Below are 21,450 nucleotides of genomic sequence, written 5' to 3' on the forward strand. Positions count from 1 at the left end.
CTTGACCCCTTCCCCTTTCTGGGCTCACTGGACTTTGAGTTTCCTGCATGACCTGTGCAATTTCCTAACCCTGTGCTCTTACTTAATTACTTTTCTATCTTCCCCCACGTTTGTGATTCATCTTTGAGCCCTTAGCACAGTATCTGGAGGTGGTGTGGCGCTATCTTCTCAATGAAGTCTTAAGCAGAATCTTGATGTATTAACCAAATAACAAAGCTCTTCTAATTGGAGAGGAAGGTTTGAACCCCCAAGAAAACCTCTGAGCCCCTTATTATCGGTTGACTTAAGCTAAATATTCACTTTAATATATAGAAATATGGCTCACCCAAGACATGAATATTAAACATGTCTAGATCCTCTCTCTGCACGTTTGTTTTTATATTCTAGTCTACAGACCTTGTTATCTATTTGCCTCTTCAGATCAATTCCTCATGCAGTAGCAAGCATGTCAACAGATCCCCTTACCTCTGGCTTTCTATTGGGTTCAGCCAATGAACAGTATAGGCCAAGTAGGAATGTGAGGTTAGGCTGTTTAATCCTCTAGCTCTTTCCCTGTGGGGCTGTTATGGCAAGCTCACCTGAGTCCCTTTAGCTAAGATCTCAGCTCCTGTCATTTAGGCTTCTTTACCTGGTTCTCTATTTTTAAGTTTTGGAACTGCCACCTCCCATTACCTTCTCAGGCTTAGCCCATCTAATACCAGATTTGGGATACTGTAGCCCCTTTGCAGTTTCCCTACACCCAGCTCACACTGTTGTATATGATCCTTTGCAAAGATCCCCAAACTATCCTAATTTGAGTATCCCATCTGTTTCCTGGGGATACCTACTATAAGACCATTCTCCTACTGAAGCAATGAAAACATTTCAAGTGGAAACATTTGGAAGGCTATATGATGTAGTAGAAAGAGCATGGGCTTTGACGTTAGAGAAAATGCAGTTTCATGTCATTCAGTTACTCATATCCATTTGGCAAATGTTCCACAGTCCGTCCTATTAGCTGCGGTAGGTATTTTAGAGAGTGCTATGGCACACGGCCTGTTCTCCAAGAACCCTCTTCTCCCACTGGGATGAGCCCTAACCAAGTTAGTGTCATGGAACACCCCCGTGCCCCCATTATGACTACAAACAGTGCAGTGAAGCTGGATTTCCTGGGAATTTGGAATTGGTATGCAGTAGGTATAGTCATTTCAGGGCTGGAACAGGCAGTCACTCAAGCTATTGAGTAGTTGTCTTTTTCCATGTATGTGAAGAAGCAAAGAAAATTGACAGGCAGGGAGAATAGATTGAAGTCAGAGGACAGAGAAGCAAAGATAGAAGACCATAGCCTCAGAGAAAGAGCCTGAGATAACGGCTGCCCTGGTTTCAGTCAGCTTTGGAGGGCCAGCTGCATTCTTGCTCTTGACTTTGTTACATAACCTTGCATCCTTATAATAAACCCCTTTTCTTCCTCAGAATTATTGCAAATGGGTTTTTTATTTCTTGCAATCAAAAAGGTTATTACAAAAAAAGATATTACTAAGGTAATACCTACCTCAGTGTGGTTATGGGGATTAAAGGAGGTGAAGTATCTAAATCAGTGTCTCCAAAACTGCTACTTCCTCTAAATGTAAATAGCACCTCATGTGTTCTGAGCATCAGAGGTATCTGTTCTTTGTATTTCTTGTTTGGAATAAAGAGCCCATTTTGCTGTCAGTATTTTTACAAGTTTTTCCTCATTAAAGCTTCTTTTCGAAATGCTGTTCTGTTCATGGTCTAGGTGCTGATAAATTTACGTTTGTGGTTTTCTATGTTTTATTTTGAAGTTTTTGTTCCTTATTAATCAGTCTCTTTAATTCGTGATACACCATCATTGTCCCTATAAGGAAAAGCCCTCTTGTTTAAGTCTATTTCTTTATTCCATCCTTACACTCGCTCTCCATTCCCATCCCCACCTGCAACAATAGACAATTTTCTAATGTGTTTAAATGTGTTCTTAGAAAATAGTTATTTTTTGGTAGGCTTATATTTTTAAATGTACTCCACAGCTACTGAGTTATATGACTCATTCTGTGTCTTATGTTTTTCACTCAGCTCTGTTTTTCATCTCTATCCATCTTGCCAGATGCTAACATTTAATGTTACTTCACACTGGTGCCTAGTATTCCATGGTATGCATTCACTACATTATATTCATCCACTCCTCCAGTGATGAGCACCCATGTTGCCCCCAACTCCATGCCACTACAAAACACTCTGTGATGGACATCACATTAGTCCCCTTCTGAACTTGTAAGGAATTTGTTTTATATTACTTAAGAGAGGGGTTACCGGATTTTAGGGTATGAATCTATTTAATGTGTCCAAGTAATGCTAGCTTGCTTTCCAGAAGTGGCAAAACCAGTCCTGCAGCAGATTTCCACATCACTGACATCTGTAGTTATCCAGATTTCTGTTTTGCTGGTTTGATAGGTATAAACTAATATCTTATTATTGGCTCAATTTGCATTCGATGACTAATGGTTTTGATCAAATTTCCATATGCATAATAGCTTTTTCCTATTCTTTAAATTGCCTGTTGATATCTTTTGTTTTGTTTTGTTTTTTTAAAGATTTTATTTATTTATTCATGATAGACATAGAGAGAGGCAGAGACACAGGCAGTGGGAGAAGCAGGCTCCATGCAGGGAGCCTGATGCGGGACTTGATCCTGAGACTCCAGGATCAGGCCCCAGGCCAAAGGCAGGAGCTGAACCCCTGAGCCACCCAGGGATCCCTGCTGATATCTTTTGCACTTTTTTTTTTTTTTATGATAGTCAGAGAGAGAGAGAGAGGCAGAGACACAGGCAGAGGGAGAAGCAGGCTCCATGCACCGGGAGCCCAATGTGGGATTCGATTCCGGGTCTCCAGGATCACGCCCTGGGCCAAAGGCAGGCACCAAACCGCTGCGCCACCCAGGGATCCCTGCACATTTTTTTTTTCTGTTGGGTTGCTATCCTTTTCCTGTTCATTTGCAGGAGTTCCATGTATATTCTAGGAAATTCTAGAATTCTTTGTCAGTTTTAGACAAAGCAAATATTTTCTGCATTCTGTCATCTACCTGTTAGCTTTGTCCATGGTCCCCTTTGTAGAATATAAATCTTTGTTTTAGCAAATCCACCAGTTTTTGCCTTATGGTTTGTACTTTTGAAGGCATTGAAACGTGGACTACTCTCTTCGTTATGCCTACCCTCTGCCTGACGTCTCTAAATCTGAGTTCAGTGGCAAGGTCCCTGTGGTCATTCCATCCAGTCCTCTTCATTGGACTCCAAAGTAATTGTACTGACTAAATTTCATTCTTAAGAGAATCCCATCTACCTTGAGCCTTTTCCCCCTATAGAATTGCAAGCTATGAAAATCATATCTTTTAGTTATTTGAAGTCATCCTTCCAGTAGCTTTGGACAACATCTGACCTTACCTCCTTAGCTATCAGGAAGAACCAAAATGGCAAAATTACTTTCCTTCAAGATCTTCCTCACCCCCATTTTGCTAGCCAATTCCATATTTGTGGGTCAGAATTAGATCCAGAATCATCTTTGCTATCCTCTTCCTTCTGAAGGATTAGATTACATTAAATCAACTTCCCCTCACTTCTGGAACCTCTTTGTGCCAGTTTCATGACTTGTTCCTGGAATCTATAATCCATTTTATCTGTTTTGGCAGACTCTAGCACATTATTACAATAATGTCACTTCTTTTCCTCACCTTTATCTTCACATAAATAATTCCTTTACTGTTTCCATTCTTAAGGATATAAAATCCCATGTAAAAGTATCTTCATGATGCAAACTGTTACTCAGACTTTCCTTTTATTATTTTCTTTTGTTTTTATTTTATTCCTCCCACTTACTTTCTTTGGTCTACTTCTTTTTTTCCTTCTGTCCCTACATTTTTTCTTCCTCCTTTCCTTCTTAATTTTATAAATGCTAAGAGCAGGGGCTGACTTTATGTAGATCACAGCAAAGAAGCTTTTTCTGTCCCCATTGACATGTGATGTGGATTACATGACTGCCAGTTCCTTTCCAGTTGCACATTAGAAACCTGTTCTGGGGATCCCTGGGTGGCGCAGCGGTTTGGCGCCTGCCTTTGGCCCAGGGCGCGATCCTGGAGACCCAGGATCGAATCCCACGTCGGGCTCCCAGTGCATGGAGCCTGCTTCTCCCTCTGCCTGTGTCTCTGCCTCTCTCTCTCTCTGTGTGTGACTATCATAAATAAATAAATAATTTTTAAAAAAAAACCTGTTCTGTTTATTTGGAACAGTGTTCCACACCTTTTCTCACTGTCATGTTCCAGTCATGAGTCCCATCCTACCAAATTTCTTTATATCTGTGAGAAATTATTTTCCTCATTGTATAAAATCTCAAGTTCTATTTGTACATTGCCTGTAGTTTGTGCATTGATGTAGAAACCATAAGTATTTTTTTTTCCCAGCCCCTTTCTACTTACTTTTTCCAGAGAATTATAAGATGCCAGCTCGGCTACTGTTTTTCTTCCAGTGTCACACTTGATGTCCTCTGTAGTATAAAATTTTGTGGGTTTTCTCAGCATTTCTTTACTTTTCTTTTACCTTGGCTCTCCCACTCCTTGGCCCCAGCGTGTGCACGCACTCTCTCTCTCTCTCTCTCTCTCTCTCTCTCACACACACACACACACACACACATTTCCATTTTAAAATTGAAGTACTCTTAATTCAGTTGACTATGCTTACAGAAAACAGATTTTCCTTTCAATCGTCTGAGAAGCACTCTGTCCCAATTCAAGAACACATCATTCTCTTATCATTAGATTGTGAGCAACTTAAGGGCAGACACCATGACTTCTTAAAGTCTACCCCAGTACCTACCATCTTCCACGATACACGGTAGGCAGTTGGTAAATACTTGCTGGAAGATCGACTCAGTCATGGTTCCCTTCTAGGAAGTCTTCTTCCATCATGCTTATAAGAATTACCTACTCTAAAAAGAATGTTGGGTTGCTCTTTTTGTTCTTGAAGCTGAGCCACCATAAGCTTCCCTTAGTATATTATAACCACTTATAGCAAAGTAGGGTGCAGTACCATTTAATGGGGAAAAAACCAACACTGATTTATATAATTTAGACAGATAGGGTTTTGGTCCTAATACTATCATTAACTATTCAATTTTGGGCATGTCATCTCTATTTTTTAATTATATGCAATGACATCGTATATATTCACTATAGAAGACTATACTTTTTTATAAAGTACTTGGAGTGGAAATAAGGTAAATTTCTCCCACTGAGGGGACTAAATGGAAGAGAAACTATTCTCAAGAGAAATAATTTGCTTGTTACTTCAGAGCAAGCAGGAGGAAGAAGAGAGTAAAGGCAGGATAGGGTGGAGGAGCCTGTCAAAGATATAAACTCAGTGGGAGCTTTCCTTGTGATCACTGCTCCATTTTTTTAAATTCAAATCTGTAAAAATATTTTAAATGCCTAGTAAGGCTGTATTTGTTATTGAAATCAGTGAAAGGGCTGTCTCATGTGTCCCAGAGCTGATAAGAAGTGAAACTGAGGCAGCTTGTATGGACTCAGGAGTGTGGAGTCCACAGAAAGAAGTAGAAGCACAATAAACTCTAAGATATTATAGAAATTGTATGGAATGTTGTGGAATTCCCAGAACGTGACATTTTAATTTGGGCCAATTTTAATCAGACACTTTAAGTGACAAAGCAGTCTCTTCAGACATCTGAGTTATATGTAAAATGCCTGTATGATCATCAGTAAGATTTCTTTCAGCAGTAACATTTTTAAAGATTCTAAGAGATGGGAATATATTTTTTTATTCTCAGCTCTCAAATCCTATACTTTTTCAAGCATTTAAGGTTGAAATATTTCCTATTATGAGAAAGTTCCCATTCTACTAATTTCATTAATTCCAAATACTCCCTCCCCCCATGTTAGCATTTCTAAAATGGGATGTGTCTTATAATCAATAATATCAGCTTACAATTACTGTTGGCCAAACAGCAGTCATAACATAGTTGTCACTGCCTACACATGCCAGAACCTAGTTGTCATTCTAGGTAGTATGACTGGAATTCTACAATTGATGTTTCTGTTAATTAACCATTAACAACCATTTGAAGGAATATTAGTCCTGGTTGTTGTATGACTATATTCCTTGAACACTTTCTGACAAGATTAAAAGGCACCAGCTTTAAAACTTGGAGAATTGATTTATGGCCTGGAAGAAATTGCCAGAAACAATAGTGAAGCTCTTTTTTTTTTTTTTTTTTTTTAAGAAATGCTACTTCATTAACACTCAGAATGACCCGGAGAATAGAAATGTTTGGAAAAATACAGACATCAACAACCCTGAGTCAAAAGTGATTCATAAGCATCAGACTCAAATTATAAGAATACCATAGTGACTTTCAATTATATTTGTGTGCATTGTAGGGATACCAAAGAAAAAAGTTCCATTTCTAAATAAATCTACATGAGCTCTTTAAACATATGAAAATTTAAAGTAAAGTGATAAGGTTTAATTGGCTGTATTTTTTTCTTAACGGTATCTAAAGTAATGAGTGATGTGTCACGCAGTTGATGGTGCCTTAAAGTCAGTAAAATAAGGTCAATACTTAAGAGACTATAAACATAAGAAGTTCTAGCCCTCAGGATATTCATACTCTGGAAGGGAGAATAACAAATACATAAATAACAGAAATAAGGAAAAATACCATAATTGTCCCCAAAAGATTTGGATATTTAAAGGAGGAAGAGATCACATTAGGAAAGGCTCCATGAAAGAAGTAGCACTTGAGAAGAGCCTCAAATAACTGGTAGGATTCCAACTGGCAGAAACAGAATGGAGCAGGAAGAGTGAAGGGAATGAACAAAGAATCTGTGGGAACGTGGGCATTTCTGGGGAATGGTCAATAATTTATTTTGACAGTTGGGTTTGGTAACTTTTTGTTCTATAGATCCCTTTAAGAGTTGAATGAAAGCAATGAACCCAATTCCTAAAAGTAAAAACACAAATTCATAATAAAAAATGTGTGCATACTGTTCTGGGGGACTTCCAACATTTGCAGGTAGAATAAGAGAAGGAAAAAGCAGCCTTCCTGGACACCCCACTAGAAGCTGGTGCAGGTGACCAAGCCTGCAGAAATTCTTCCTCTGCATTTGGGAAGAATGACTAAGAGAAATGGAGTCAAGGGTCAGGAGGGACTTACTGATCCAGATTTTCAAAGAACTGGGGTACTCTAGGGAATCATATCTAGCTGACTAGATCATAGAGGCCTCCAAAAATGGAATGGTTGGTTAGAAAAGGTACCTGGGAAATAAATGTATAGGTTAAAAAAAAAAAAAAAAAGTATGCTAAGGTGTTAGCCAAGGGAACCTTGGCTCCCTACAACCACTGGATTTTACTTACTTCAGGAAGTAAGAGAGACATGATGCAGATTTCTGAGGAGAATGTGTGTTCCGAGCTGTGGTTTAGGAAGACTAATCTTCAGGATTTCAGGTGTGTGAGAGGCCAGGGAAGACCAGGAGTTTATTGCAGTCAGTTTTTATATTGTTCAAATACATTCTATTTATTGTTCCCACACACACACATGCCCACTATTTGACAAAGAGCCAGGCTTTTAGTAAGCAGTTGGTAGCACTTGCTGAATTGAAAGCCATAAATTCACCGAGGGTCCCCTTGTAATGTAATGTCCCTATTGCTCGCCAGGTGGCACCATGACAGCCCCATTTACAGAGCAGACTTCCTTCTCTAAGGACAGTGCTTCCAAGCAGAAAGGCTGTGTTTCTGTGAGGGAATCCACCTTCCGGGGACAACATAGAAGCTGGGAGAAAATGGTAGTTGGGATAAAAGATTCAAAATTACTCCTTTTATACTTCTATATCATTTCTTACTGTCACACAGTATCTTGGCTGAATTTCTATCCCTAGGCATGTACATGTGGAAAGATGCCTAGGAAAACCCTCTTTTTCAAAGATACAAGCAGTTTTTTATCTTGCAGGAAGTATAAAATTACAAAAATTGGGGGAAGAACTGTTCCTTAGTTCTGGGAAAACTTCTAGGTGAACCATTTCATTACACATGTTAAGCAGAGAGACCATAGTCTTTAGTGAGACTGAGGCCACATAAAAATGCATATTTAGACACCATTTTGCCTCTCTTATAAAAATAGTTGTTTCTCTAGAACAGATTTTAGTTGTACCAGGCTAAAGTTGTAGTGTATTTCTCTGAAGTTGTATGTCTTTTCTTTTTGAGTTTAAGAGCTAACCCTGAGAGATTTCCCTTAGACTGATAAGAGACAGAGAAGTGCCAGAAGTGGAAAGAGTTATGACAAGTCACATGCAGTGTTAAATGAGGCCCAGACATAAAGTGCAGTGCAAAACTTTGGGGGTGCGGGGTTCATCTCCTCACGCTTATGCATCAACAGTGCTCTGGCAAATTCCCAAGTACGAGAAGACTTGGAAATGATGGGGGACAGGATTACTAGCATATTTTAATGGGCGTCAATATAATTTGAATGTGTTGAATAGGTGGTGAATAAACAGATTGATGTGAAGACTTAAATTCACCGTAGGAAGTGTTTAGGAGGCCCCGGGAGGCAGGGGTGCCATAGGGCTGCCAGCCAGCGCCAGCTCAGCAGGGTCATCTCTTGCTTGGTATTCTTCAAGTTAAAAAGTCTCATTACTCTTTAGCTCAGTGGTTCTTTTTTACTTAATTCTTACCTTTAAGCATTAAGTTGAAACAACAGACATCTCTAGAGAATGTTCACACTTCTATAATTTTGCATTCAATTTCCAGAGGCTATGGCCCCCTGAAGTTCAATAACGACCCTGTCCCTGAGTCCCAGGTTAGGAATCTCACCTGAAACTCGCTTATCTTGAGGTGACTGGGTGACGGGCACTGAGGGGGGCACTTGATGGGATGAGCACTGGGTGTTATGCTATATGTTGGCATATCGAACTCCAATAAAAACGTATACCAAAAAAAAACCTCACTCATCAGGAGCATCCTAAAGGAGAAATGCAAGAGAAGGATATGGAAGAGGGAGAAATAAGGTGATGAGACACCAACCTGTGCTGGTCCCCTAGGAAATGCTGGTGAAGGTAACTTTAAAGAGCTGAAGAATTGCTTTTTCTGGGGATATTTTTATCTGGACTTGAGAGGAATAGCTAGAGAACTTCTGGAAGGACCTAAGCTAAGGGACTCGTGACATATTTAGGACAAAGTGCATAGGAAGGGGAACTGAAATGGAGCCGAAGGGTAAAGAGCTCAACCAGACCTTTCTATGGAGGCTAAAGGGCTTAGCTGCCTTGGGATTCATGTCAGACTCTGCAGAAACTGAGCTGTAGGGAGCAGGAAAGAGGCACAATGATGGAGCTGTGCTGGGGAACATCTGGGGTCAGTCGCTTCTTCCTCTCGAGAAGCAGATCTAGGAGGCCGTCTTCTCGGGGCCATTATTATATTATCATCCACTAGACTTTGATAAGGGCCAGTAACAGAACCTTGAAGTGGAATTTCTTGTTCTAAGGATGAAAAGGGACTAAAACTAATGTCATTTCCTTTTTAGGACTCTTAGACGCTTGACTGGGGAAATAAGGGAACTGAGGGTCTAAATAATTGAGCAGTTAGCACAGCGGTTCCAATTTCAGGTTCTTTAAGTCAGAAGACCTGGGTTTAAGTCCTGTTTCTGCCAAGTACTAGCTGTGTGACCTTGAGAAAGTCTTGGCGGCTGTTTCTGGAACTGTTAACTGAAAATAAAAATAGTGCTTTCTTCTCATTGGAGGGAAAAATTGGACAGTGTCTGGCACCTGGTAAGTGCTCAGTAAATGATAGCTATCATTGTTATGGGTGCTGAATGCTGGAATTATAACGGGAAACTATCTCCCAGCCTTTGGGGATACTTCCCCACAAATATACTTTAGCTGTCCTCTCTGGGACCCAACACACATTCCCCAACCACTGCACAACCCAGAACTTCCTCTCGTCATCCTATACAGGGCTAGTCCCCAAGACCTTTTTGGCCCATAACTTCACAACATCTATGATGAAAAGCACCTTGGGAATCTCGTCATTCTTCCTTTATTTGACTATCCTGAAGGTTAAGAGTTCTTTAGACAGGGAAGGATTATATATAAAAAGAGAGCTTCTAGAACCTTCATTAGGTAGTTTTGTTTTCCCAGAGGAGCCAGTCACTACCATCATCACCCCATCCCAAGAGAACTAACTATTAAAAGAACTAACATTTGCACATGAGTTACTACAGGTCTTAGATATTTTTATCCCCAACAACTTCTTGTCCCCATTTTACACCTGCAGAAATTAGGTCTCAAGCAGCAAACCAAGTCTCAGTCATTCAGTGTTGGAACTGAGATTCAAACCCAGATCTGTGATTCTGGTGCTCTTTGAAACCTCTCCACAGGCACGCGTGCTCACACACACACACACACACACACACGCATATGCATACACCACAGCACTCCAGCACATTCTTCTCCCCAATTTTTTTGGGGCAGCCTTAGGAAATTCCATGGCCCAAGGGAGCAGACTAGAGCCGATGTCAGTCTGAGCTCCGCAGGGAATACCTTACTGGCATTCTCCACTAGGGGCTTGAGGCAGTTATTGTGCTTTCTTTTGTGATGTGTCACTCTCCTCTCAGAGATCCTGGGCAATCCCTCTGGAACAATACCCACAATACCCCACCCCTAACCCTCCCATGGAACAGGTGTCATGCCTGCCATTCCTGGACTCAGATTTCGAAGTCATCTCTCAGGGAGGGAGCAGGCGCTTCACTGAAAAGAAGTCACTTGCACACCTGGAGTTCTGCTACTAAAAGCCCTGGTTAGTTTGGGAGACTCAACATATACCCTTTCCTTCCCCCGTCCAGCTTGAGTTCAGAGTCCAGGATGGAAGGGAAAGGAGGCAGAGCTGGCGACGCGTGTCCCAACCAGGGCAGGGTCAGCCAACTCCTTGGAACTGGAGGCAAGGAGAGAGGAGGGAAGGCATGGTCCCTGCAGTCCCCCCTAAGCCCCGGTCCATGTAGCATGTAGCGGGCCCAGAAGCCCCACCCTGACATCCCCCTAGTACCAGTCAGCAAGGAGGGGAGATGACGCCTCTTTATTAAGGTTAACACCAAGGAAAGCATTGAGAAGGAATACACAGCGGAGGAGAAAGGGCACACAAAGTCACTACTTGAAGAGGTGGGAGGGAGGCACATCAGTTAAGAACCTCAGGACAGCCACATGCTCCATGCCCTGGTTGTGGGGAAAAGAGGAAAGGACAGGGGAAAGCGCCATGATAGCCTGGGGCTCACAGAAGGATCTGAAGCCCCCTGAACCTAACACCAGAGCCACAAGCCCTGCCCCTCAGGGCTCACACACTACTACACAAGTCGACACACATAGCACACACAAGACATCATGGAGGCAACACCGAGAGGCAGCGGGCAGGGACAGATCGACAGGAAAAGGAACTGAAGTTAAGCGGGTGTAGCCAGGAGAGAGACAGTTTTTGGCTGCGGCCCCCAAGAGTCCCTCAAACGTCCCCTAAATCTGGGCTGCTGCTGAGCACCCCAAGTCTCTGCCTGTGTACTGGGCTCTTTGTTCTCTAAGCCCCAGTGAGTGGATAAAGCAATCCCAGATGAAGTCAGTGACAAGGCAGGATCCGCTCTGCATGCAAAAATCCTAGAGGTTGAGCTATTAGGTCTTCATGCACATTCATAGCCAGCTCCTCCCAGCCCGGGGGCCCGCGGAACCCCATTCACCCAGATTCCTAGGGCTGCAGTTCCCTCCTCAAGCTTCCTTTACCAATCAGCAGCCGCAGAGATCTGTGAGGGGGAGAGGCTTCTGCAGAGCGCTGAATATCTTGGATTTCAGCAGAAGGGTAAATTTTCTGTTGCCAGAACAGAATACCCCCAACTCCTTAGTTTCTAGGTAAATCGTTAGAGATTATTTGCCATAGTCCTAGATAAGTCCTTTTTCAGAATAGAAAAAGCAGAATTTTATTTACACAATTCAGGGGTTCTCCTGTTGGCTGGGGAGGGGGAATGGGCAGGGTAGGGGATGGATGGGAGTCCGGAGATGGGCGCTTCCTCTCCCGGAACCTCACCTTTCGGCCGTTCGCTAGGTCTCCCCTGGTTAGGCAGAAAGAATCCTTGAGCTCCCAGGGTCCTTCACCCTACGCATCCTTCCTCGAGGCAGTCTCTCTGCCCGACCCACGAGAGCAGCGGTCGGAGGGAAGCATGCTGCACCGCGCCGTCCAGTCCCCTCGCGTCATGCACTCGGAAACCCAAAGCCAGCCCGGGAAAGTGGCGCCCCTCGGAGTCCGCTCACAGAGAGGCCTCGCCCTCCAGCTGCAGCAGGGTAATGTCGGGCGGGTCGAGGGGCTCCACAAGTGGCCCGTCCCCCCCAAGGAGACCGGCACAGGGGCTCTCGGGGCGCTCACAGTGACTAGTGGGTGTGGCGGAGCCGGGCGTCTCCTTCTCCTCTTCTTCATCGTCGTCCTGGTCCTCGGGATCGCGACCCAGCAAACCGCTGTCCCCGATCGCAGGCGAAGGGGTCTCCGGCTCTCGCGGGGCGCCCGGGAAGCTCCCCTTGCCGCCGACCACGCCCAGGCCGCCCTGGCGGGGCGCCGTGGTCATGATCTGGCACATGGAGACGATGGCCCGCTGGTTGGCGCACACGTCGTCCGAGAGCACCTGGATGTGCGAGGCCTGCTCGTCCAGGGCCCCCCGCATGGCCCTCACGTCCTCGAACAGGGCCTGCAGCTGGGCCTTCAGGTGCTCCATCAGTTCCTTCATGCCGCCGTTGTACTCCGCGGAGATCACGTCCCCCACGGCCGGCACGGTGGACACCTCCAGAGGTGCCGGCATGTCGCCGCCGTCCTTGGTCATGATCTCCAGCGGACCGTCCTCCATTGAATGGCAGAAGCGGGCGGCGGCGTCTGGGTCCGGTCCAGCCCGGCCCCCGGGGTCGGGGTCGGGGTCGGGGTCGGGGGTGGGGGAGGGAGGGAGGGAGGGACGGGGCAGGGGGAGAGGCCCCCGGGGGGGTGGCGGGGAGGGGCCGAGGGAAGAGGAGGCTCCCGAGGGGGGCGGGGAGCCGACGGGAGAGGCGAGTCCCGAGCCGAGCGAGGGCGCCGGCACGGTCGGAGGAGGCCGGGAGGAGCCGGCGACACGCGGACCCTCCGCCTCGCCCCGCGGCCCGAGCGCCCGCCCCCGCCTGGCCTCCCGGACTGCGCCCGGGTCAGCGCCGCCCTCCGGGCGCCACGAGCGGCGAGTGCCCGCGGGCTCCCGGGGTCCCCGAGGCGCTCGCGGAGGCCGGCGGCGGGGACCGCTCGGGACTGCCCGGGCCGGGAACCGGCGGCGCCCGCGAGCGTGCCTGGAGTGGCAGGGGCGGGCCTCCCAGCCGCGCCGCGGATGCGCCCCTGTTTCCAAGGCGACGCACGGCACGTAAATGACGTGCGTCTCCATGGCAACCGGGAAGTGGCGACGAGCGGGGAGCGCGGCGGCGGAGCTGCAGTGGGGCGGGGGCGCTGCGGGGGCCTCCCGGGGGGGAGCGCGGCCGGGCGGCCTGCGGCAGGGACCTCCGTCCGGGTCACGAGACGTCGTCCTGCCTCGGCGCCCGCTGCCTTGGGAGCCCCCCCGCCCCCAGGCCTCCCTTCGGTCAGAGGATGGCGCCAGCGCCGGGCCTCGCCGCTCTGCCCCCGGCCGCGCGCACGAAGCGAAGGACCCGGAGGCGCCCGGGAGCCGGCCCCGCCCGGCCTCGGGGTGCAGAGCGCGGGGCGGGCGCCCCGGAGGCCTCGCCTCTGGCTCCGGCCTCTGCAGCGCCCCCCCCCGCCGCAGGCCGCGCGGAAGCGGAGGAAGCGCGCGACTCCCTCCCAGCTGAGCCAGCCGGGGCGGCCCGGGGCGCGGGGAGGATTCCAGCCCGCGGAGGCCCGCGCTTAAGGCCCGAGGACGGAAGCTCCCCAAGGTGCGGGCATCCTCGGCTCCCCGCCCTCAACCCCGGAGTCCCCGGCACCTAAGATAGTGCCTGGCGCGTAGTAAGTAAAACGCTCTCTGTGTTGGTTGAATGAACCCTCGGCCAGAACCGCGGGGCGCCCCTGTTCCCTCCTCCAGAGCTCTGCAGCCCACACAGCCCATTTCAGGGGACCTGAATCCGATTTTGTTCCTGCCTTGGAATTCAGAGACCTTGGGTATCGCTTCTCTCGGCCTTTTGGCCGTAAGACCAAGTGCGGAGACCTTGGATGAATAACTTTCCTCATCTGTTAGGGGATTGGATTGAATAATCTACAATATTATCTCTAACCCTGACACTGCATCAGCTCACGGGTGAAAGGGATGGATGGGGACAGTGTGTGTGAGGGCGGTCCCCCTCCCCCCACCCCCAGGGCCCAGTGTCCTTGCACAGACATCCTCAAGTGCCTCACAAAAGTGACGACTTTCCCTCTTTGAGGAGCGGAGTGGGAAAGGGGAGGAGGAAGAAACTCTGAATTTAATACGTTCACAGATCTGACTTGAGGTTGCGAAGCAGAAGCACCTGGGCAGCAGCACACTCACTAGTAATGACCCTAGCAAATTGGGAGAAGCCAGGCGGTCAGGAGCTAAAAATGAATTTCGTACGAGGAAATAAATCTAAAGAGGAGAAACAAACTGGACCACTTCAAGATGGGGAAGAGCTAGATCTGCGTGAGATGTTTTGTACCCTAGTAGTTCAACAATAGCCGACTTGTTACCTTGGGATTTCCCCGGTTGTGTCCTCCAGTAAGGAAGAGTGGGGCTGGCCCAGAGAAACTTCTGTAGCACTATAGCACTAAAGAACTGTTTGGTTTATGTCTATTCTACTATTATTAAAATAGAAATTAGTGGGGAGGTAACCTAAATAGCAGAAAGTTTAACCTAAGGGATGGCTGAAATTATAAAGTATTATTTGCAGCCATTAGAAATTTGATTTCCCAGAACAAATATGTGAACAAATTAAAAACCCTGCAGTATGATATTTTCTAAAACGAATGATTCAATCCCATTTGCTTGCTCATTCCTTTCTTTACTCCACAAACTTGTGGCGCTCTGTTCCCCATGGGTTATTCCTAAAGCTCAGGAGAAGACAGAAATGCTTTTCCTTGGTTTTCCTAAGCACAGCTGAAGTGGGCTGGTATTTACAAAAAGTCTTTACAAGAAAAGTATAGGAAAACTAGAAATGGAGACAAGACACACACACACAGCTGAGCTTACACGGTGTAATTTCCTCCTCATACTATAGAAAGCATCTTCTCAGGGCATATGGGTTTGACCCCGTGGTTCATCCTTCCCTGGAGAGTTCTGCTATAGCCAGAGAAGACAGGACTTTGGGCTTTTTGCCTGGGTTTGTTACTTCACATTCTTGACCAGTATTTCAAATGGTTGATTTCATCTTGCCAGTTATCTCACCCTTCAAGTGGGTCCCTGCCTTTATCCATAAAAATGACCCTGTCCCTAATATAGGGCTTCCCATCGTAGTCTTACTCTTACATGAAGCATGGTCCCTGTACAGTAGGAGCTGGGTTATGTCATCATACAGGGCTTTTTGCCACTATTGTTGAGGATACCATGTATGTCAAGGCTTTCAGCATTAGATTACATTATGCTGCCCAGAGGTGCTGGGAGGAAGTCTGCTGAGAGTACAGGGGGTCTGAGCTTAGAGGGAAGGAAAATCTTGGAGAAGCACGAAAGAACATGGGATACAGGTGCAGAGATCAAGTGGTGTGGCTGAACCGGTCAAGTTCCAGGTCAGACGTGTGAGAGCCGAGGGTAGGTGGGACCTGGGGGAGTAGACTAGTAGCAGGACTTGAAAATGTGAGGAGGAGACTATTGGTGCATCAGGTTCAGAACCAGATCATTTTAGGAATTCTGTGTGGAAATGGGACTAGGGAAAATAGGAGGGTCTAGCCTCTGAAAAATAAAGGGGACAGATACAGGGAGCAAAGAAGCCTCTGTCAGCTGGCCAGGTTTCAGGGCCGGGATCTCTGGACACCAGTGCCCTAGGATTTATTGAATGGATCCATTCCCAAGCAAAAGGGGGCTGAATGGGTACTCTGGCCACGTCATTAGCGTATTTGCACATAGCATGTATGCCATCTAGCAAGAAAAAAACAATCCCGTCTGCTCCTTGCTTTTCTCTTATCTTCAGGGAACTGCTCCAGCTGGTCTATTCCTTCATTCCAGTCTCATGAGCCAATGTGGGAAAGAGACTCCATAGTGTACAGATACAGATTTCTGTCAGGCACACCTAGTTCTAACCATCACATTCTCACTAGAATGGTGACTCTTAGAAGTTTCTGCTCTTTTCCTCTCTGGCGTCCAGTTTCTCTCCAGTCTGTCTTTTATATAGCTAGTGTACTTTTTGCACTATAAATCCAACAGCCAGGATGAAGATGCTGCCTTGACCCAGATGGAGAGTGATGATCAAAACCAAGGTGGAGCTGACTGCTACACCTTACGTCCAACCATCCCAGACAGTTCTGTCCAGATGTAACTTTTATGGCATGGAGTTACCTTGAAGCCCATCTCATCATGATGTCACATTCAAAGAAACACATCCAACAGCCCAAAAGAATTTAAAAGCACTTTATTTTTATTATAATCTCTGGGAAAACTCTAAAGGAATTCACATTCTCAGCACAGAGCAAAACATCTTAAACTTTTCTTCCCTCCTCCTCTCCTCATCTCACACATCCTGACAGAGCTGTAGCTGCCATTCTCTCTCCTTTCACTGCAGACACTCCCATACTTTCTCTCAAGCCTGGCCCTTGCTTTCTCACTCGCCTGCTTGCTTCACCTCTTGGATGTATTCTTTTTCTTTTTTGAGAAGGAACTTTTGTCCTTGTTTCAGCATCTTTGATTTTGCCCTCCGTTCTGCACTGGTAGCGAAAGCACCAACTGTCATGGGCAGGGGTCTTTTTCTAGAGGTTCAAGAGAGACTGAGAATACTCATTGTTGTAGGTTCGGTCTGTCTCATAGACTAAATATTCTCATCATGAGAGGGTGCTTTGCCTGGTATTACAGACAACCTGTTTGCTCATTTCCTCTACCCTTGTACAGAGAAGTGGACATGGTAGTTTGCAAGGACCCTGAACCATTATGAGCCTCTAGCTGGAGACGGTGTCCAACTGTCCACAGTCTCCAGAGTACTATTGTCATAGACATGGCCATGAAGTCACACACACACACACACACACACACACTTGAGCCCGAGCAAGACTTTCAGTTGCTTTGTCTGTGCCCTCAAATCATTTTTAGGAGTCTTAAAAAGGCCATTCCCCCCACATTTCTTTCTCTTCCATATTAACTTTACTCAAAGCGAGAATTCCTTCTTACACAGTCTGAATTTCCACTGAAAATCACCTGTCATTCCAATTAAACCTGTCGTGCTGGTGTTCACCCTATCTCCCCTTTCTGCATGACTTGTGTCAGCACTTGCAGAGGCTTTTTTTCCTCAGTGTACATTCAATCATTTATCCTATGCTACTCTGACAGGGCTAGTTCCAGTCCAAGTGTTGCTGGGTAGTTGGCCACAGACTGGCATTTGGAGCTCGGGAGCCAACTCTGATGCCTGTAACAGGGCCTCATGTACCTTCCATCTTTTCTATATATTTTTGTGCCCCCGCCCCTCCCGCCCAGAAAGTTGCCATCAGCTCAGGGACTGGTTTGGCCCCAAGTCCCAACCGTCATCAGGCACTGATAATGCTTTACCACTGAAGGCCACTCACAATTTTTGGTTCCATGGGACAATTTTGCTTGACAAATTGCCTCTCCCAGAGAGTATCAGTCCAATTTGGAGGAAATTATATCCCAAGTATCTGGACAGGGCACAGACTCGGGTATGTCTGCCCTTCCATTTATTTTATTTTATTTTGTATAAATTTATTTTTTATTGGTGTTCAATTTGCCAACATATAGAATAACACCCAGTGCTCATCCCGTCAAGTGCCCCCCTCAGTGCTCGTCACCCAGTCACCCCCACCCCCCGCCCACCTCTCCTTCCACCACCCTAGCTTGTTTCCCAGAGTTAGGAGTCTCTCATGTTCTGTCTCCCTTTCTGATATTTCCCACTCATTTTTTCTCCTTTCCCCTTTATTCCCTTTCACTATTTTTTATATTCCACAAATGAATGAGACCATATGTTTGTCCTTCTCCAATTGACTTATTTCATATGCTGAGTGAAATATGCTCTTCCATTTAAATGAATTTCTAGAAATTCAGTGTTCCTATATCCTGACATATGCAAATTTCCAGGCCTCTTCTCTCCTGTCATATGTTGAGGGAGTCTAAGGTATTCTATTGTAGACAATTCATACAAAATTTTGTGGGTCTCATTCTTACTAACACATATAGTTATGCTCTCTCCAAATCTCTTAGACACCCTAACAATACTATCAAGAATAGTTTTTACCACATCTCTTTTGCTATGACCAAGGCACTGCCAGCTACAGTTTAGCAGCCACTGTGAAGGTGCCCTGGGCTTCTATTCAATACATACAAATGGGGACCACACTAGTATTCATGATGGTTTCCCAGACTGGGTTTCCAGAAGGTGATCCACATCTTCAAAGTACTGCAGCAGTGCTGGATCTAAGCAGAAGTGAGGAGAAGGGTCTTTCTCCCAACTTTTTCACACAGACCCTGAAGCCCCTGTTTTAAATAAAAGTCTTATGTGAAAACAGTTCCATCTTCTATGGTCATCCATAAGTTCACGATGCTTATGCCTGCTTTGTTTTCTTTTTTCTTTTTTTAAAAGATTTTGTTTATTTATGAGAGACAGAGAGAGAGACAAAGACATAGGCAGAGGGAGAAGCAGGCTCCACGCAGGGAGCCAGATGCAGGAGTCCATCTGGGGCTCTAGGACCACGCCCTGAGCCAAAGGCAGACACTCAACCACTGAGCCACCTAGTCATCACCTGCTTTTTTTTCTTGAAGGCACAAGGATCCCCCTTTACTCCAGAACTCTCCAGTCCCTTTTCTTTGCTTTACTCTTCTCCACAGGGAGAAGAACAGTCAATATCTGTTACACTATATTTTACTTGTTTATTTATTTGTTGTCTTTCACTTTCAAATAGGGCATAAGATCCATTAGGGCAGATGTTGGATTTTATTCACTCTGATATCTCCAGAGCCTAGAATAGTGCCTGGCACATGATAGGTGCTCAATAAATATTTGCTGAATAGATGAATGAATGAAGCCTGAATCCATATCTAGGAAAAAGAAACATCTCCCTTAAGGACATGTAGCTGCAGAGCTCCAACTCTGTCTTATCTTAGAGAGCAGCGTAGCTTCTTTGGTTTCACCCATCTACGTTAGTGATTTAAAGCTTATGTTCACACAATTAAATGACCCTACTAGTGGCCTTTAAAAAAAAAAAAAAAAGGAATACTTACTGTAAGACACACAGAAGTATCTACTTGTAAAACAGGAAAGTGCTTATGGCTTTGAAATGAGAGTTATCACCTGCCCACCCACTGGAACCCCCGTTGGTATATACTACCACCCTCCCCATCAAAGTCACAAAGATAGTGGAGCCAAGTTTCAGTCAGAACTCAAAGTCAGAGAACTGCATGCTTTCTCCCCACCCCCCATCAGTGTTGTTTGAGAATGTATCCCCATCCTATATGTTAGGGAGAACTCCTGATTTATATTCTTAATCTACCAAAGACGGGTTAAAAAAAATGCCCTACTACTGGTTATAAGATTGGTAGCTAACTGACAAGGGTATTATGAATAGGAAGGTTACTGTGCTTTACAAGCTAGTGTTTCTCTTCCCTTTGAGTTCCTGAACTAGTAGGCTAGTAATTTAGGGTAATGTTAGTTCAGGGTACCTTTTACTGCAATAAAATTGACCCTTGCTTTCTGCCCCTTGCTTGTGCCTTCTCTACTTCTGTTCTAAAACCAAACCAAACAAAAATGAAAATTCTCCAGATTGACCAAATACATAACAAAGGAGATCTAAGGATAAAACTTTCTAGAATAGCAAAACCAAATTAAAACCAAACATCAAGGGCATCTGGGTGGCTCAGTCAGTTAAGCATCTGCCTTCCGCTCAGGTCATGATCCTGGAGTCCCTGGAGTCCCAACTCAAGCCCCAAGTTGGGTTCTCTGCTTGGTTGGAAGCCTGCTTCTCCCTCTACTACCCCCACCTACCACCATTCAGACTCTCTCTTTCTCTACATATCAAAATGAAAAAATAAAATCTTAAAAAAAAATCAACCATGGATCAGAAAAACAATATTCCAGAGGTCAAAGTTAGTCCCTAAACAACCTTAGTAGAACAATTTCAGTAAGGCCTTTCTATTCTCAACAGTATTGTCTGGGTCTCTAAGAAGCAGAGGGCAATTTTATGTGACTTCACTGGTGAGTACCAGAATGAATATACCAAACCAGGACTCATTTCCCCTCAAGTGTGATCCTGAGTCACATATCCATTCTCCCATCATCCCAGCTTATCCATCACTATATCACACACCTGCTTCCAGTTGCTTCTTGTGTTATTAAAAATTAATTCCCTCTTACCAATGGCAATACCGGCTTTTGCAGTTCTGCAGAATAATGAGAACCATCCAAGGCACCTCCAGGTGTGATTGATAATAAACTGCCCACAATTTCACATGGTTAGAACATTGAAATTCCGGGTGTTTAATTGTAATGAGGTCTGTGAGACATAAGTCCCCTCTGCTTCACACTTACGGACTTTCATTAGTGTTTGGGGGGAAATTCTTGTCATTGGAAAGAGTGATTATGGAGAAAGGTTCTTTGGAGATGAAGCATGGAGGTGATGCTGGAGTATTATCTGAATCTAAGGTCTAATGGAAGAAAGGAAGTAATCAACAGAGATGTGAGAGAGGAAGATAGGCTAGAAAGAACTTCTCAGTAGATTTAAAAAAAAAAAAGATTTTATTTATTGACTCATGAGAAACAGAGAGACAGAGAGGTAGAGACATAGGCAGAGGGAGAAGCAAGTTCCATGCAGGGAGCCCGATGTGGGACTTGATCCCGGGTCTCCAGGATCGTGCCCTGGGCTGAAGGCAGGCGCTAAGCTGCTGAGCCACCCAGGCTGCCCTCTCAGTAGATTTTTATCTCTGAAACAACCTAGCACAGAGGATAGACAGCAGCATCATTCCCTGATCCCCTGTGAGGGCAAAAGGCAGGATGATACATTTAAGTCTTTTTAAAGGGCTTCTTTTTTGTTTATTTCATTTTTCAAGTTTTTACTTCTAGTTAGTTAACACATAGGGTATTGTTGGTTTTAGGCATAGAATTTAGTGATTCGTCACATATGTAACACCCCATGCTCATAACAAGTGTCCTCCCTAATCCCCATCGCCCATTTAGCCCATCCCTCCGTTCTCTACAGTTTGTTCTCTACACTTAAGAGTCTCTTATGGTTTGCCTCCCTCTTTTTGCCCTTCCCCTATGTTCATCTTGTT

At 45.4% G+C, this 21,450-nt stretch overlaps 3 protein-coding genes across 5 annotated transcripts in view; 2 read left to right on the forward strand and 1 right to left on the reverse strand.

Annotated features, from left to right (window-relative positions):
• Positions 1–11,098: 11,098 nt before the first annotated feature.
• CCDC184 (coiled-coil domain containing 184) lies at positions 11,099–13,379 on the reverse strand. 3 transcript variants are annotated; one of them, XM_077870295.1, is made up of 2 exons: positions 12,444–13,379; positions 11,099–12,204 (listed from the first exon to the last, which is right to left on the reverse strand). In XM_077870295.1, coding segments are annotated over exons 1-2 (474 nt in total). In that variant the 5' UTR covers positions 12,916–13,379; the 3' UTR covers positions 11,099–12,202. The 3 variants fall into 3 exon arrangements, with proteins under 3 accessions (XP_077726421.1, XP_077726420.1, XP_077726419.1); XM_077870294.1 differs by having other exon boundaries at positions 11,099–12,132; positions 12,444–13,375; XM_077870293.1 differs by having other exon boundaries at positions 11,099–13,373.
• LOC144296919 (uncharacterized) lies at positions 13,094–14,990 on the forward strand. The gene is made up of 2 exons (XM_077870306.1): positions 13,094–13,966; positions 14,504–14,990. The coding sequence occupies exon 1, from the start codon at positions 13,414–13,416 to the stop codon at positions 13,939–13,941; it is 528 nt and encodes a 175-aa protein (XP_077726432.1). The 5' UTR covers positions 13,094–13,413; the 3' UTR covers positions 13,942–13,966; positions 14,504–14,990.
• Positions 14,991–15,631: 641 nt separating this feature from the next.
• Positions 15,632–21,450, forward strand: part of ASB8 (ankyrin repeat and SOCS box containing 8) — a 32,059-nt gene continuing 26,240 nt past the window's right edge. The window contains exon 1 of the mRNA XM_077870303.1: positions 15,632–15,783. The gene's annotated coding sequence lies outside the window, so the exon portion shown is untranslated. The remainder of the gene's footprint in view (positions 15,784–21,450) is intronic.

The sequence above is a fragment of the Canis aureus genome, chromosome 25, assembly GCF_053574225.1.
Source record: "Canis aureus isolate CA01 chromosome 25, VMU_Caureus_v.1.0, whole genome shotgun sequence".
Classification (NCBI taxonomy): Eukaryota; Metazoa; Chordata; class Mammalia; order Carnivora; family Canidae; genus Canis; species Canis aureus.

Excerpts from the sequence above, each read along its gene's own strand:
- CCDC184 (XM_077870293.1), bottom strand. The coding sequence starts at position 12,915 with ATGGAGGACGGTCCGCTGGAGATCATGACCAAGGACGGCGGCGACATG.
- LOC144296919 (XM_077870306.1), top strand. The coding sequence starts at position 13,414 with ATGCGCCCCTGTTTCCAAGGCGACGCACGGCACGTAAATGACGTGCGT.